At 38.3% G+C, this 12352-nt stretch overlaps 1 protein-coding gene across 2 annotated transcripts in view; it reads left to right on the top strand.

The window, feature by feature from the left end:
• Positions 1 to 12352, top strand: part of RAB3C (RAB3C, member RAS oncogene family) — a 283534-nt gene that overhangs the window by 130123 nt on the left and 141059 nt on the right. For both annotated transcript variants that reach the window (XM_019414304.2, XM_019414303.2), the window contains exon 3: positions 1196 to 1314. In XM_019414304.2, the coding sequence (XP_019269849.1) occupies positions 1196 to 1314 (119 nt within the window). The remainder of the gene's footprint in view (positions 1 to 1195; positions 1315 to 12352) is intronic.

Here is a 12352-nt window from a genome sequence, read left to right as displayed (position 1 = left end):
TGTAGTGACACTCAGATGTTTGTTTCATTTTGATGACAAAGGATCCTATTCTTGTGTCATCCAACACATCAGCTTTCCCTACAAGGGCTATTAGGGCGACCTGGGTTATACTCCATGTGCAATGGAGACATTCCTGGGAGAAGAAGAGAAAGACGATCCAGACTGAAGTCAGAAGGAAGATAACATTTCTTTCCAAAGTGCTCAGCACCTAGAGTACTAGGAAAGAGAAATCAGAGCCTGATCGCCCGGGAAGACAGTGAAGGAGTAAACCTGGGAGCATGGTGTCATAAGCGATAGCCTAGATCCTATGAAGACAAAGGGGCAAGAAACAGTTGAATTGAGGAATTATTTCTTGAGCTACACTAAAGTATACATGACATATACAGGTGACTTCACTGATGTATCTGCCTGATTCCCAGGTTTCACCATAGCATGCCATCTCTTCTGCAGGCCCTGAACCCCTGTATTTGTAAGCTGCTACCTCCCTTCTTGGGCTAGCCTTGACTCCCCAGCCATCAAAAACAACAGCCAGTACTTGGCATCTGTTGACCACTATTTGTATGCCAGGTTTTGTGTGAAGCACTTCACATATACTGTTTTACATGATCCTAACAAACATGCTAGACTTTAGAGAGGTTAAGTGGCTTGTCCACATTCCCCTAGTCGTGTAACAGGAAGACAGAAACCCCAAATCTCTTGACTCAAACATCCACAGGAAGCATATATTTTTATTCTCATTTTACAGTTGAATAAGCTGAGATTAAACTGTATGTTTTTAAAAGCAGGGAATTTTCATAAAATTATTTTCCCCCCACAGTGGCCTCTGCTTAGATTATAAATACATAATGATGGAGCTAATGAACTCTTCTGGTTTTAAACTATACAAAAAGCTACAGGGTTCTGATATGTATAATCTTTCTTTTTCTTTTATTTTCTATAGTGATCTTCTGTTTAATAGAGTGAACATATGTAGAAGGGGTATTTTGAGCTAGATCTCTACCAAAAAAATAATTTTTCATAATGTTGTAGAGCTGCTATCTGGAAATCATTAGGGAAAACAAGACTAAAAAGATATATAGTTATACATTGCAAGCACAATTTAGACTCTCTATTATGACTGTTTTTGGAATAATTAATCACTTCCTAAAACATTTATTGCCTTATTTTTTGAGAGATCATTATTGTTATTTTTTAGGACACAGCAGGCCAGGAAAGATACAGAACTATCACCACAGCCTATTATCGTGGAGCCATGGGCTTTATTTTGATGTATGACATCACAAATGAAGAATCCTTCAATGCGGTACAGGATTGGTAAGTAGGAGCAAATACTCCCATCACTAATCATAATGGTGTTTTCATTCAACTTTCTCTTCTTCCTCAAAGCACTGACCACACTGCAATGTAATATGTGTACTTATTGTATACTGTGATCTCCCTCATGCTTCATAAAGCAGACATGTACTAGCTATGCTAAGAGCTGTTGTTTAGGGATTGAGAAGAAGTCATTTTGGTGATTTTTCTACATTTTGTACCTTCCAGTGCTTTGCATCCTGTCATGCCTAGTTCCATGGAGACTTCTGATTTTTTTTTTTAATATAAATAATGAATAGTTTGGAAGTTTACTGGTCTAATATAGGGATTAGGAAACTGAGAACCATAGGTCAAATCTGGCGCAATGCTTGTTTTGTAAATAGTTTTATTAAACATAGCCATGCTCATTTTCTTATTGCCTGTGATGGCTTTCACACTGCAACAGCAGAGTTAATTAAGTTGTTGTAACAGAAACCATATGACCCACAAAGCCTGAAACCTTTTCTATCCGGCTGTTGACAGCAAAAGCTTGCTGACCCCTTGTCTAGATTTGTTAAATAGTTTTCAGTTTTTCTTCAAGTTGAAAAGTTTTGAAGGACTGAGATAAATGCAGAGATAAAACCAAAGCATGTTCTGACCCATGGCTACACCATCTCTATGAAAACCCCTCTGTCCGTGGTGAGTATGGTTTGCAGTGGAGAGCGTGTGCCCTTGGGTGCAGCTTCCTTCAGCTTCTTCTACCAGCACCTTGGGAGGAGACATGGAAGAGCTGATGGTCACGGTCATGGATTCAAGCAGCAGGTCTGAGCAGAGTTGCTTTCTTGTGGAAAGAGCCAGAGTCTCACTAGAGCTTTGTGTGGTATTGGGAGGAAAATGGAGCTCCTGCTGCTGGTACCAGGACTGAACAGATACCATATTTTAACTGAAAATATGGCTTGTCTTCTGCAAGGAAGCATTAGCTATACAAAAGTGAAATAAACTGGAGCACCTGGGTTGAGCACCCGACTCTTGATTTCAGCTCAGTTTGTGATCCCAGGGTCATGGGATTGTCCCCCACGTTGGGCTCTGTGCTAGTGTGGAGACTGCTTGGGTCTCTCTCTCTCTGTCTCTCTCTGTCTCTCTGTCTCTCTCTCTCTGTCCCTCTATCTCCCCCCACTCCCGCCTCTGCCCTTCTCCCCTGCTTGAGTGTGCACTCTCTCTCAGAAATATTTTCTTTAAAAGTGAAATAAACTGTATTTTTTTCTGTTTTAAATGATAGTATAATCCGAAGTGATTTATTTAAATTTTTTAAATGTTTTTATTTATTTTTGAGACAGAGAGAGAGAGAGCATGAGTGGGGAAGGGACAGAGAGAGGGAGACACAGAATCTGAAGCAGGCTCCAGGCTCTGAGCTGTCAGCACAGAGCCCAACACAGGGCTCGAACCCACAGACTGTGAGATCATGACCTGAGTCAAAGTTGGACGCCCAACTGACTGAGCCACCCAGGTACCCAAAAGTGATTTTTTTTACATGTGTATTAGCTCAATGAAGGTTGGATGCTATTAAAATCTTCAACTTACTTTAGATTATTTCTTTTACATTTTAATTTTCATACGAGAAAACACCGACATCTTTTCTATTTACACACATAAACACACACACAATGCAAGAAATGATACGTTTACAATAGCATCGCAAAAAGGAAATATATAGCTATAAACTGAAAAGGGAAAGTTTGGGATTATATGAAAAAGTAATGATCCTCCACTGAGGCACATAAAAGAAGGCCTAAGTACTCTTCTTTTTAGTAGACTGAATATTGTAAAAATGCCAGTTCTTCTCAAATTAATTCTTAAATTAAAGGCAATCCCAATTAAATACCAGTAGGTTTGGTACAGAATGGAAGGAAACAGAGAGTCCAAACATGGCACAAATCCATATGGGGATTTAGTTTATGATGAAAGTACCATTTCAAATCAGTGACAGAAAGGCTGGTTCAATTATGAGTGTGGCGATATCTAGTTAATTGTCACACACAGCTCCAGCACACATACTGCTGTGCAAAATGGTCATTTTAACTTTGATTATTTCCTCCAGGAAATCTTGAGACCCAGTAGTCCCAGGCAGGAAGCGTTCCTGAATCACGTTTCAAACTTCAGGATCCCAAATGCTGTTTGCACCCTCAAGAATTGAGTTCATTAAAACCAAATGGCAATAAGGCCAGGAGCCCAAGCTCTCTATACTCCTGACTCTAGTATCAGAAATGATGTAGAGAAGTTCAGTGACCATACGCCCTATTCCACACCTTCCCCCACTTACTCCAGTCAACCCAGCTTTTCCCCCACCAAGGCTTCCTCACCTGTCAACAGACTACCTGTGCTACATCAGTCTTCCTCTTCCTCAAACTCCTTATTTGACTCTTAACTCACTCTTCGTTTTTGAAGCTCTGTTTCCTTTTTTGGGGTGGGGGAGGGGAGGAGTATTTTCCAGATTCTTCTTGTCTCACTCTAGGACTGCTTCCCTTTCTACTTCCAAGATTTCCCTCACTCAGCCAAGGGTAAGTGTACCCCCATGGTTTGTTCAGTTGGGCTCATTTTTAGTTTCCTTGCCTATCTTATCCACTCACACACATCATTTATCACTTACACCAGATGGCTCCCAAGTTTACATTTCTGGCTCCAGTCTATCTTTTAAGCTGCTGTGTTGCATGTCCAGGTGCCCAAAATATTTCTTCACCTGGATATCCTGCTGGTGCCTCAGAATCAATGATTTCTGCCTGAAATTGCTCACCTGCCTGACATCATTATTTCTTCTCATTGAGACCACAACACTCTGTCACCCGCGGTCCACCCTGAATCCAGTTCTAACTTCCAACCATCCTAATCTAGAACTTGATCTTGAATATTAATTTTTCCTGAATATATTTTGATTCTGCTTCTGCCTTTCCATTCCTTCTGTGACCATCATTGCTTCTTCTAATTTTTTTTTTCCCTCTACCCTCATAGTAGCCTTTCTAACTGATCTTTCTCCCTTTAGATTTCTTCCTGTCCCAAGCTATCCTATCCCATTGCTGCTATCAGAGTCTTCCAAAGGAATAGGATCCTAAAGATCACTGGAAGACCCCTGCCCAAAATTTTTGACTTACCATCACCTACTTAATTAATTAAAGTTTCTTCAGCCTGACTTTCAGACACACCACATTTATGGATCCGCTATGTCTTTATAGTTTCTTCTCACTATCCTAGAGTTCAAATGATCTATTCACTGTTTCTACAACACAGCCTAAACTTTCCAACCTTTGTCAGTTTTTCCTTTGATGTCACACCTGCTTTGCATACCTTTTTCACAGCCTACTGCCTCTACACCATGTAGGTCTGTCAAAACCCATGTCCATCCATAAACCAATCCTTACTTACTCATTTTTATTCATCCACAATTGTATGATCATTATTATTAGAATTTTCTTATTCATTCAACAAATATTTATTGAGTACCCACTCTTTTGACAATCTGCCGGACATTTTATTTATGCCATCATTTACTATCCCAGTTAATGGATAGTAAATTCACATCCCCCGGTTATCTGATATAGAAGTCTGAGCACTGTTTTTGATTTCTTTTACATGTCACAGCTCATTGACCACCAAGTCCAATATTTTGACTTTCTGCATGCCTCTCAAATCTATTCTTATCTTATGTCCCTTTTGCTACTGTCTTCATCTAGACTGTCATTAGCTCTCATCTACTTTAGGAACCTTCTATCTTGTCTTTTTACCATTAGGTCCTACTCACCCCACATTCTATATCATATGGCCATCAGACCTAGTGAACTTTAACATGTCTTAAAAATAAAATCTGTAGTAATGTTTTATTACCTATCATAGTGATCCCTAGAGCCCATCTGAATTACTGTGAAGCTTTGACAACATGAAGAAGCCCAGGGTTCACTCTGGACATACTAAGCCACATCTTCAGTGATAAATATATATTTATTTGGCTATATATATTTTTGAAAGCTTCATGAATGATCCTGAAGCCCCTTTCTGATTAAGGCCACTCATTCAAAATGAAATCCGAACATGCTAAACAGTGTAGCCTCCATTTATCTATTTCACTAAAATCATCTCCTGCCACTCTCCTCCTTTGGCTCTTTATTTCAATCAGAAAACTTTTCTCAATTCCTCTGCTTGGAATACCTTCTTTGTTATCTTTCCAACTCATTCACCTTTTAAGACTAGCTCAAATGTCAACTCTTCTATGAAGCTTTTGAAGATACTGCTCCCCCCTTTCCTATCCACCCCATTTTCCAAGCCCAAGGGACAGTACTACTCACACCCTTATCTCTGCATCCACACTATCCTAATATTTTCTACAGATCACATTAGGAACCTAGCAGGCTCTTGTTATTTGATTAGGTTTTTTTCTTCTGTATTAAACTGTGAATTCAGGGGCACCTGGGTGGCTCAGTCAGTTAAGCATCCGACTTCAGCTCAGGTCACGATTTCGCGGTCTGTGAGTTCGAGCCCCGAGTCAGGCTTTGGGCTGATGGCTCAGAGCCTGGAGCCTGCTTCTGATTCTGTGTCTTCCTCTCTCTCTGCCCCTCCCCCATTCATGCTCTGTCTCTCTCTGTCTCAAAAATAAATAAAAAACGTTAAAAAAATTTAAACTGTGAATTCATTAATCTTTTTTTCTCTAGTACTGAAGACAGTAAATCTTATCAATTTTTTTCTAAATTTTTATTGTAGTGAAATATACATAGCAAAATTTACAACCCTAACCATTTTTTAAGTGTAAAGTTAGTGGTAATAAATACATTCTTAGTGTTGTCGCAACCATCACTACCATCCATCTCCAAAACTGTTCATCTTGCAAAACTGAAACTCTATGCCCTTTAAATAATAACTTCCTATTCTTTTCTCTCCTCAGCCTCTGGCAACTACTGTTGCCAGAATTTGACTATTCTAAGTACCTCATATAAGTAGAGTCATAGTAATCTATTACTGTACAATAGTACAATTTATATTTTGAATGGATAATCCAAAGAACTATAGAGAAGCAAGCATTTTCTTTGTTAATATCCCAAAAGAAGATATAAAATTATTTCAGACTGCCATAGTCTGCAATTAATGGTTCTATTCTTCCTCCCCCCCAAAAAAAGTTTAATATTGTTACGTATATTGCTGCTATGGCACTATTTATAGTCAACTTTTTATCATTCTGAAGTATCTACTTGTCTTAAGTGCTTAATAGATTATAAATTATTTGCAGAGAAATACTATCTTATTTGTTTGTGTCCCCTATTTAACATAGTTACCATCACAAAATAGGTATTTTAAAAAGTATTCTTCATTGAAAAATTGACCCATCAAAAACCTTGGAAAATGTTTAAGGAATAAAAACAGAATTGTATAGTAAGGGAAAAAAAACCTGTGTAGGAAAAAAAATCCACTTCAGCATTTCAAGCTTGCTTTGCATATAGGCCATGACTAAGCAACAATGGGGAAAGGAGGGAGCTTCGTAATATTCAGTGGTGACTTTCTACAATAGGAAATAAAGTATTCTCAAAAAAAAAAAAAAAGCAAGCACAAAAGAACATATTCTCTAAATTACTGGTCTCCAAGTGCTTATCTTATGGGTGCAAAAACAAACAAACAAACAAACAAAAAACCAAAAAACAGAAAACATTTATAGCAAAAAATAAGAAATTAAATGAAAGTGATTTGCAGCTGAAGTTTCTAATACTTTCTCATAACAAAATGCTCTTCAGTTGCACCAAAAGGAAAAAACAATAGTTGTTTGCTGTGATCCCAGTAAAATTCTTAAACCAACTATAGGGAAATTTAGATTAAGTGTTAATTTTTTTTATAATTTCATTACACACAAATTCTAATCTGTTAAAAAGACAGGTATAGAGATTTAGAGAAAATAGCAATAAGTTAGCAGGTCATGTTGAGGAAATGGCAGCGATCTCTTTTTTGAAAACACATTAGACTGTGCTTTCAATTTTCCACTGGAGTTTTATTAGAGGAATTAAATAAAAATATCATTTTTCATAAGAGACTGTTAAAAACTGAGAACAAACTAAGGGTTGATGGGGGGTGGGAGGGAGGGGAGGGTGGGTGATGGGTATTGAGGAGGGCACCTTTTAGGATGAGCACTGGGTGTTGTATGGAAACCAATTTGACAATAAATTTCATATATTAAAAAAATTAAAAAAAAATCCTTTTTAACTTGACCAAATTCCAAAGTTCTACAAAATTAATATAAAACAAAACTCACTGTGAGCTTATGTATAAATTTATATAGAGTGTACAAATATTCAAAAAGACTGTGAGGAAGGACACATAAAAGACATATACAGTATGGTTAATGAAACTAATTCTGTCACACTCAAGAATCAGGAGAGGATAATTGTTTTAGCCCTCATTCCCTGGAATTAGGATGGAAAAAGCTTTCATGTTAATATTTTCTTGCAAAGTATACAGTCTCAGGGAAGCCAGAGAGAGGAGTCCAAGTTCCACACACATGGATGAATCATTTTAGTAGAAGAGGGAAGCTTCGGTGTGGGAGGCAAGAGACTGTGGTATTGGCCACAGGTGAGCTACTCTGGGTTATGCCTTTCTTGTATTGATAACACAGGCGATCGTCCAACAGAGCTCTTGCAGAAGTGTTTAGCAAGAGCAATGACACAAGTGGCCAAGAGTCACCTCAAACAGGTGAAGCAAGATCTGAAAGAGCACATAAAAGGTGTCTGACAGAGAATTTACAAAGCTTATGGAAATCACAAAGATAAAATTGTTACTATATTTAAGATGAAATTTCGTTCTGAAATTCCTGGAAATCAAGGTGAAAATCAAAGCTGGGGGGAAAAAAGTAAACACAGTGTGTTATATAGCTCTCATTACAGGGGGGTGGGGAATACCATACTAATGCCCCAGGACAAAGAAAATTTTCTTTGAAATAAATTCTGATGGAAATGTCTTTTATATGGAGGCACATTGGATTTATGTCAACAATGGCTTTTTACAACTAGTACTAAAAAGACCTCACAAAACTCCTTTTTTATAGTGCCCTCAAAACACAGAAGGCAAACATTAGAGCATATCAGTGAAGGCCCTCTGAGAAGCTAGGCAAATACTACAATCTGAACACATAGATTTCTTGTAGTCTCTAACAATCCAAGAATTGAATGGTAACCTCTCAGGTGAATACTTGGATTCTATGCTATCTAGACTGTCTTCCCTAAGTAACATTTTTCTATCTTATACCTTAGGTAGAAGAGAGTGTGAGGTTATGCACTCTGAAGAGGGCCTCAGATAATTATACTGCATCCAATATTTTGGATTACAGATACTGACCTTTTATTATTATAAGTGTTAACAAGTCTTTCTAGTTTTTGGACTTCTTTTAGTCTCTTGAACTTCTCATACCTCTGGGATTCTCTTCCTCTGGGCCTTTGAACATGCTCTGCTTTCTATAAGAAATCACATCCTTCCAACCACCACGCAGATCAAACCAATTTCCTCTCATCCTTCAAATTTCAGCTTGTTCATAATTTTCTCTGATGTTTTCTCAAATACCAGATTCTTTTAGCTGCTTCTGCAGTATACTTTCAAAACACTATCACACATATGTCTTATAATATATTCTAAGTGTTTATTTAGTTCTCTGTTTTCCTGCTGAATTCCATGTTCCTTAAAGACAAGTACTTTGCTTGTCTTCTTTACCTTTTCATCCCAGGGCCTACCCCAGGGCCTGGCACTGAGTGGCTGGTTAAGAAATACTTATTGAATGAGTGAGTGAAACCTGCATGGAACATGTACACCTCGTGGGGCTATCTGAATTAATTGGAGGGGCACCTGGGTGGCTCAGTTGGTTAAGCATCCAACTTCGGCTCAGGTCATGATCTCATGGTCCATGAGTTCAAGCCCCGCATCAGGCTCTGTGCTGACAGCTCGGAGCCTGCTTTGGATTCTGTGTCTCCCTCTCTCTCTCTGCCCCTCCCCTGTTCATCTCTGTCTCTGTCTCAAAAATAAATAAACATTAAAAAAATTGAATTGATTGGAGTATTTTGTAAAAAGATGTGATAAGGTAAGGTGGCTGTAAACAACCCTATTGGGAACTGCAGTGAGGCTTGCAATGGTTCTTTGGATTTGTCCACATGGTGAAAATATGTCTAAATCATGGTCAGTAAGTAGACTAACTGACCAGATCCCCATTTGCTTAAACTTGCAGTTTGTTAGGGAGAACACTGTGTGCAGTTGCAAAGTCAAGGGTAGGAATTTAGTGGCTCCATTGCTGTAAAAAAAAAAAAAAAATAGAGCTTACCTCTTTTTATTAAAAATTTTTATAAATATTTAAATAAATATATTTATATTTATATTATATTTATATTTATATAATAAATATATAAATTTAAATTTAAATATTTAAATAAATATTTTAAAAATATTTATTTTTTAAATAAATAATTTATTAGAGAAACAGGTACCAAATAGATTCAAATAGTTCTAGAAACCCAAAATCACCACTGCAAATTTCACTGCCTTTGAAATATTTCTCAGGTGAGTGAGTGGTGACCCACAAGTTTCCTGGGTCTCAGTTGGAGCATGGCCCTTGGTGTATGGAACTTGGATCTCTTGTCCTGGCTTTTCCTAAACGTCCAGCAGCTAAGACTCAAATATCTATGCCAACTGCAGTGCCTTTCAACTTGACTTAAAATCTTCTCATTCCTGACTTTAAATGCATTTCTGTTCTAAGTATGGCATGGCCACAGGCTGCTGTATTTCCTGTAGGAGAATGTCACTGGCTTATCTCCTCCAACCTTATTTATTTACATTCGGCTTTTTATGACACAATGAGGAACTCTAAATATAATTTTTTTTAAGGCAGGAAATATGGTGAGCAGATTGATATTTTTTAAAAAACCACCAGAGTGAGGATAAAAGTCTAACACCGTCTTCCCACCAGTTTTAAATAATTCATTTCTATGACGTTCAGGGTACCATTGCAGATGTGCTAGAACTAGAATGAAATTTCACCTTCAAATATTCTCTTCCTCTGCAATTTTCTTTGTTTTTTTTTAATCCAAAAACATATAATGGTCTTAAATGAAGGTGCTATCATATTAAATATGAATTTTAGCTTGATACTAACAGCAAAGATAAGCCTTTGTTCAGGGCTTCTTAATCTTGTTCAAGAGTCCTGTCAACTATAGAATCAGTTCTGTCACAGCTCAAAGGGGACAGTTTTGGGATTAGAGCACAGACATCTGAGCCCAAGGCTCCCCACCACTGCACAGTGGGCATCAAGGAGTCTTTCCTCTCCCTGGATCTTACTGGCTCAGTCTCTCAGTGCTGCTCTGAACCAGCCTTAAAACATTTTTCTCAGGGCGCCTGGGTGGCGCAGTCGGTTAAGCGTCCGACTTCAGCTCAGGTCACGATCTCGTGGTCCGTGAGTTCGAGCCCCGCGTCGGGCTCTGGGCTGATGGCTCAGAGCCTGGAGCCTGCTTCCGATTCTGTGTCTCCTTCTCTCTCTGCCCCTCCCCCCTTCATGCTCTGTCTCTGTCTCAAAAATAAACGTTAAAAAAAAAATTAAAAAACAAAAAAAACCATTTTTCTTGTACGGATAACCCAACTCAAGCTCAAGTTTACATTTAGAGAATAAATAGCTCCTAATCCACAGCTCCTTCCAAAAACAAACAACAAACAAACAAACAAACAAAAATACTGAAGTAAACAAACAGTCTATTCCCTCAACTGTCTCTTCCATCTCCTGTTTGGTGTATCAGGCCAAAAACGTTGGGGTTAATCTTAACTCTTTATTTTCTGACAACCGACACCCAGTGCTTCAGAAACTGCTGTTATATCTTGGCTCTAATTTCAAAATACTGTCTACTTTTGTTGTCCAAGTTTGTTATGCTCTATGAAATCACCAAAAATGTTCATTTAGCGACTACTGAATTGTTGCTGCCTAGGGAAAGTGCAGGGTTAGGTTGCTGTGAGCCTCAGGCCACATTTTTGCCTGCTGGTCAATACACACTTGGTTTTAGGTATGTTTCCACTTAAAGACACTTTTTTACTTAATATCTATTCTTGATTCATGAGCTTTGAACTCATGGCCAACATCAACAAAGTCATACCTGAATGGAGCTTATCTGATGCATGTATTCCTGCACAGGCATATACAAGCCCCTTGGTACTTAACAAACACCAGCTAGCCCTTCAGCTTTATGCTTGGAGCTCACTTAAAACAGCAAAATCACCAATAAAAAGCACAAAATGTGAAAATTACGGTGCTAAATATATTGTGAAAAGCATTATTTACTGGAGAAGACCGAAACAAGGCAAAGCATAGCCTTTTACAATCTCTGCTGGGAATATGTGGGAATCAGACCACTCAGATTTTTCATCACTTTGCCTATGTCTGCAAGTGTCTGTGAAAGCGCCATGAGTATTTATTTTGGGATTACAAATACATTTCAGTAAGTAGGCAAATTTGCAAATACAGAATCCAAATTTGCAAATACAGAATCCATGAATAATGAGAACCAACTGTATACCCAAAATCCCCTTACCCCACCATTTCCCCTGTGTGTTCGCATGCTAGGGCTGCCATAGCCAGGTCCACAGACTGGTTAGCTAAATAACAGAAATTTATTGTGTCACAGTTCTGGGTCTCTAAGTCCCAGATCAGAGTATTGGGAGGTCTTATACTGGTACTGTGAGAGTGAGTATTGTGAGAGTGAATCTGTTCCGGACCCTTCTCCTAGTTTCTAGTAGCCTCAGGCATACTATAATTGTAGATGGCCATCTGCTCCCTGTGTTTTCATATCATCTCTCCTTTGTATGTGTCTCCCTCTGTGCCCAAAGTTATCCTTTCTATAAAGATACAGTAATATTGGATCAAGTCCCACCTTAATGACCTCATCTCAACTTGATCATCTGCAAACTCCTCATTCTAAATATGGCCACATTCACAGGTTCTTAGGATTAGAACTTCAACATTTTTGGAGGGATACAATTCAAGCCATAACACATTGACACCACGTTGTTTATG

This window comes from Panthera pardus, unplaced genomic scaffold (genome assembly GCF_024362965.1).
Source record: "Panthera pardus isolate Hobbes unplaced genomic scaffold, ASM2436296v1 HiC_scaffold_2, whole genome shotgun sequence".
Taxonomy (NCBI): Eukaryota; Metazoa; Chordata; class Mammalia; order Carnivora; family Felidae; genus Panthera; species Panthera pardus.
The sequence above is the reverse complement of the archived record's forward strand: the minus strand, read 5'-3'. Positions and strand labels throughout refer to the sequence as shown.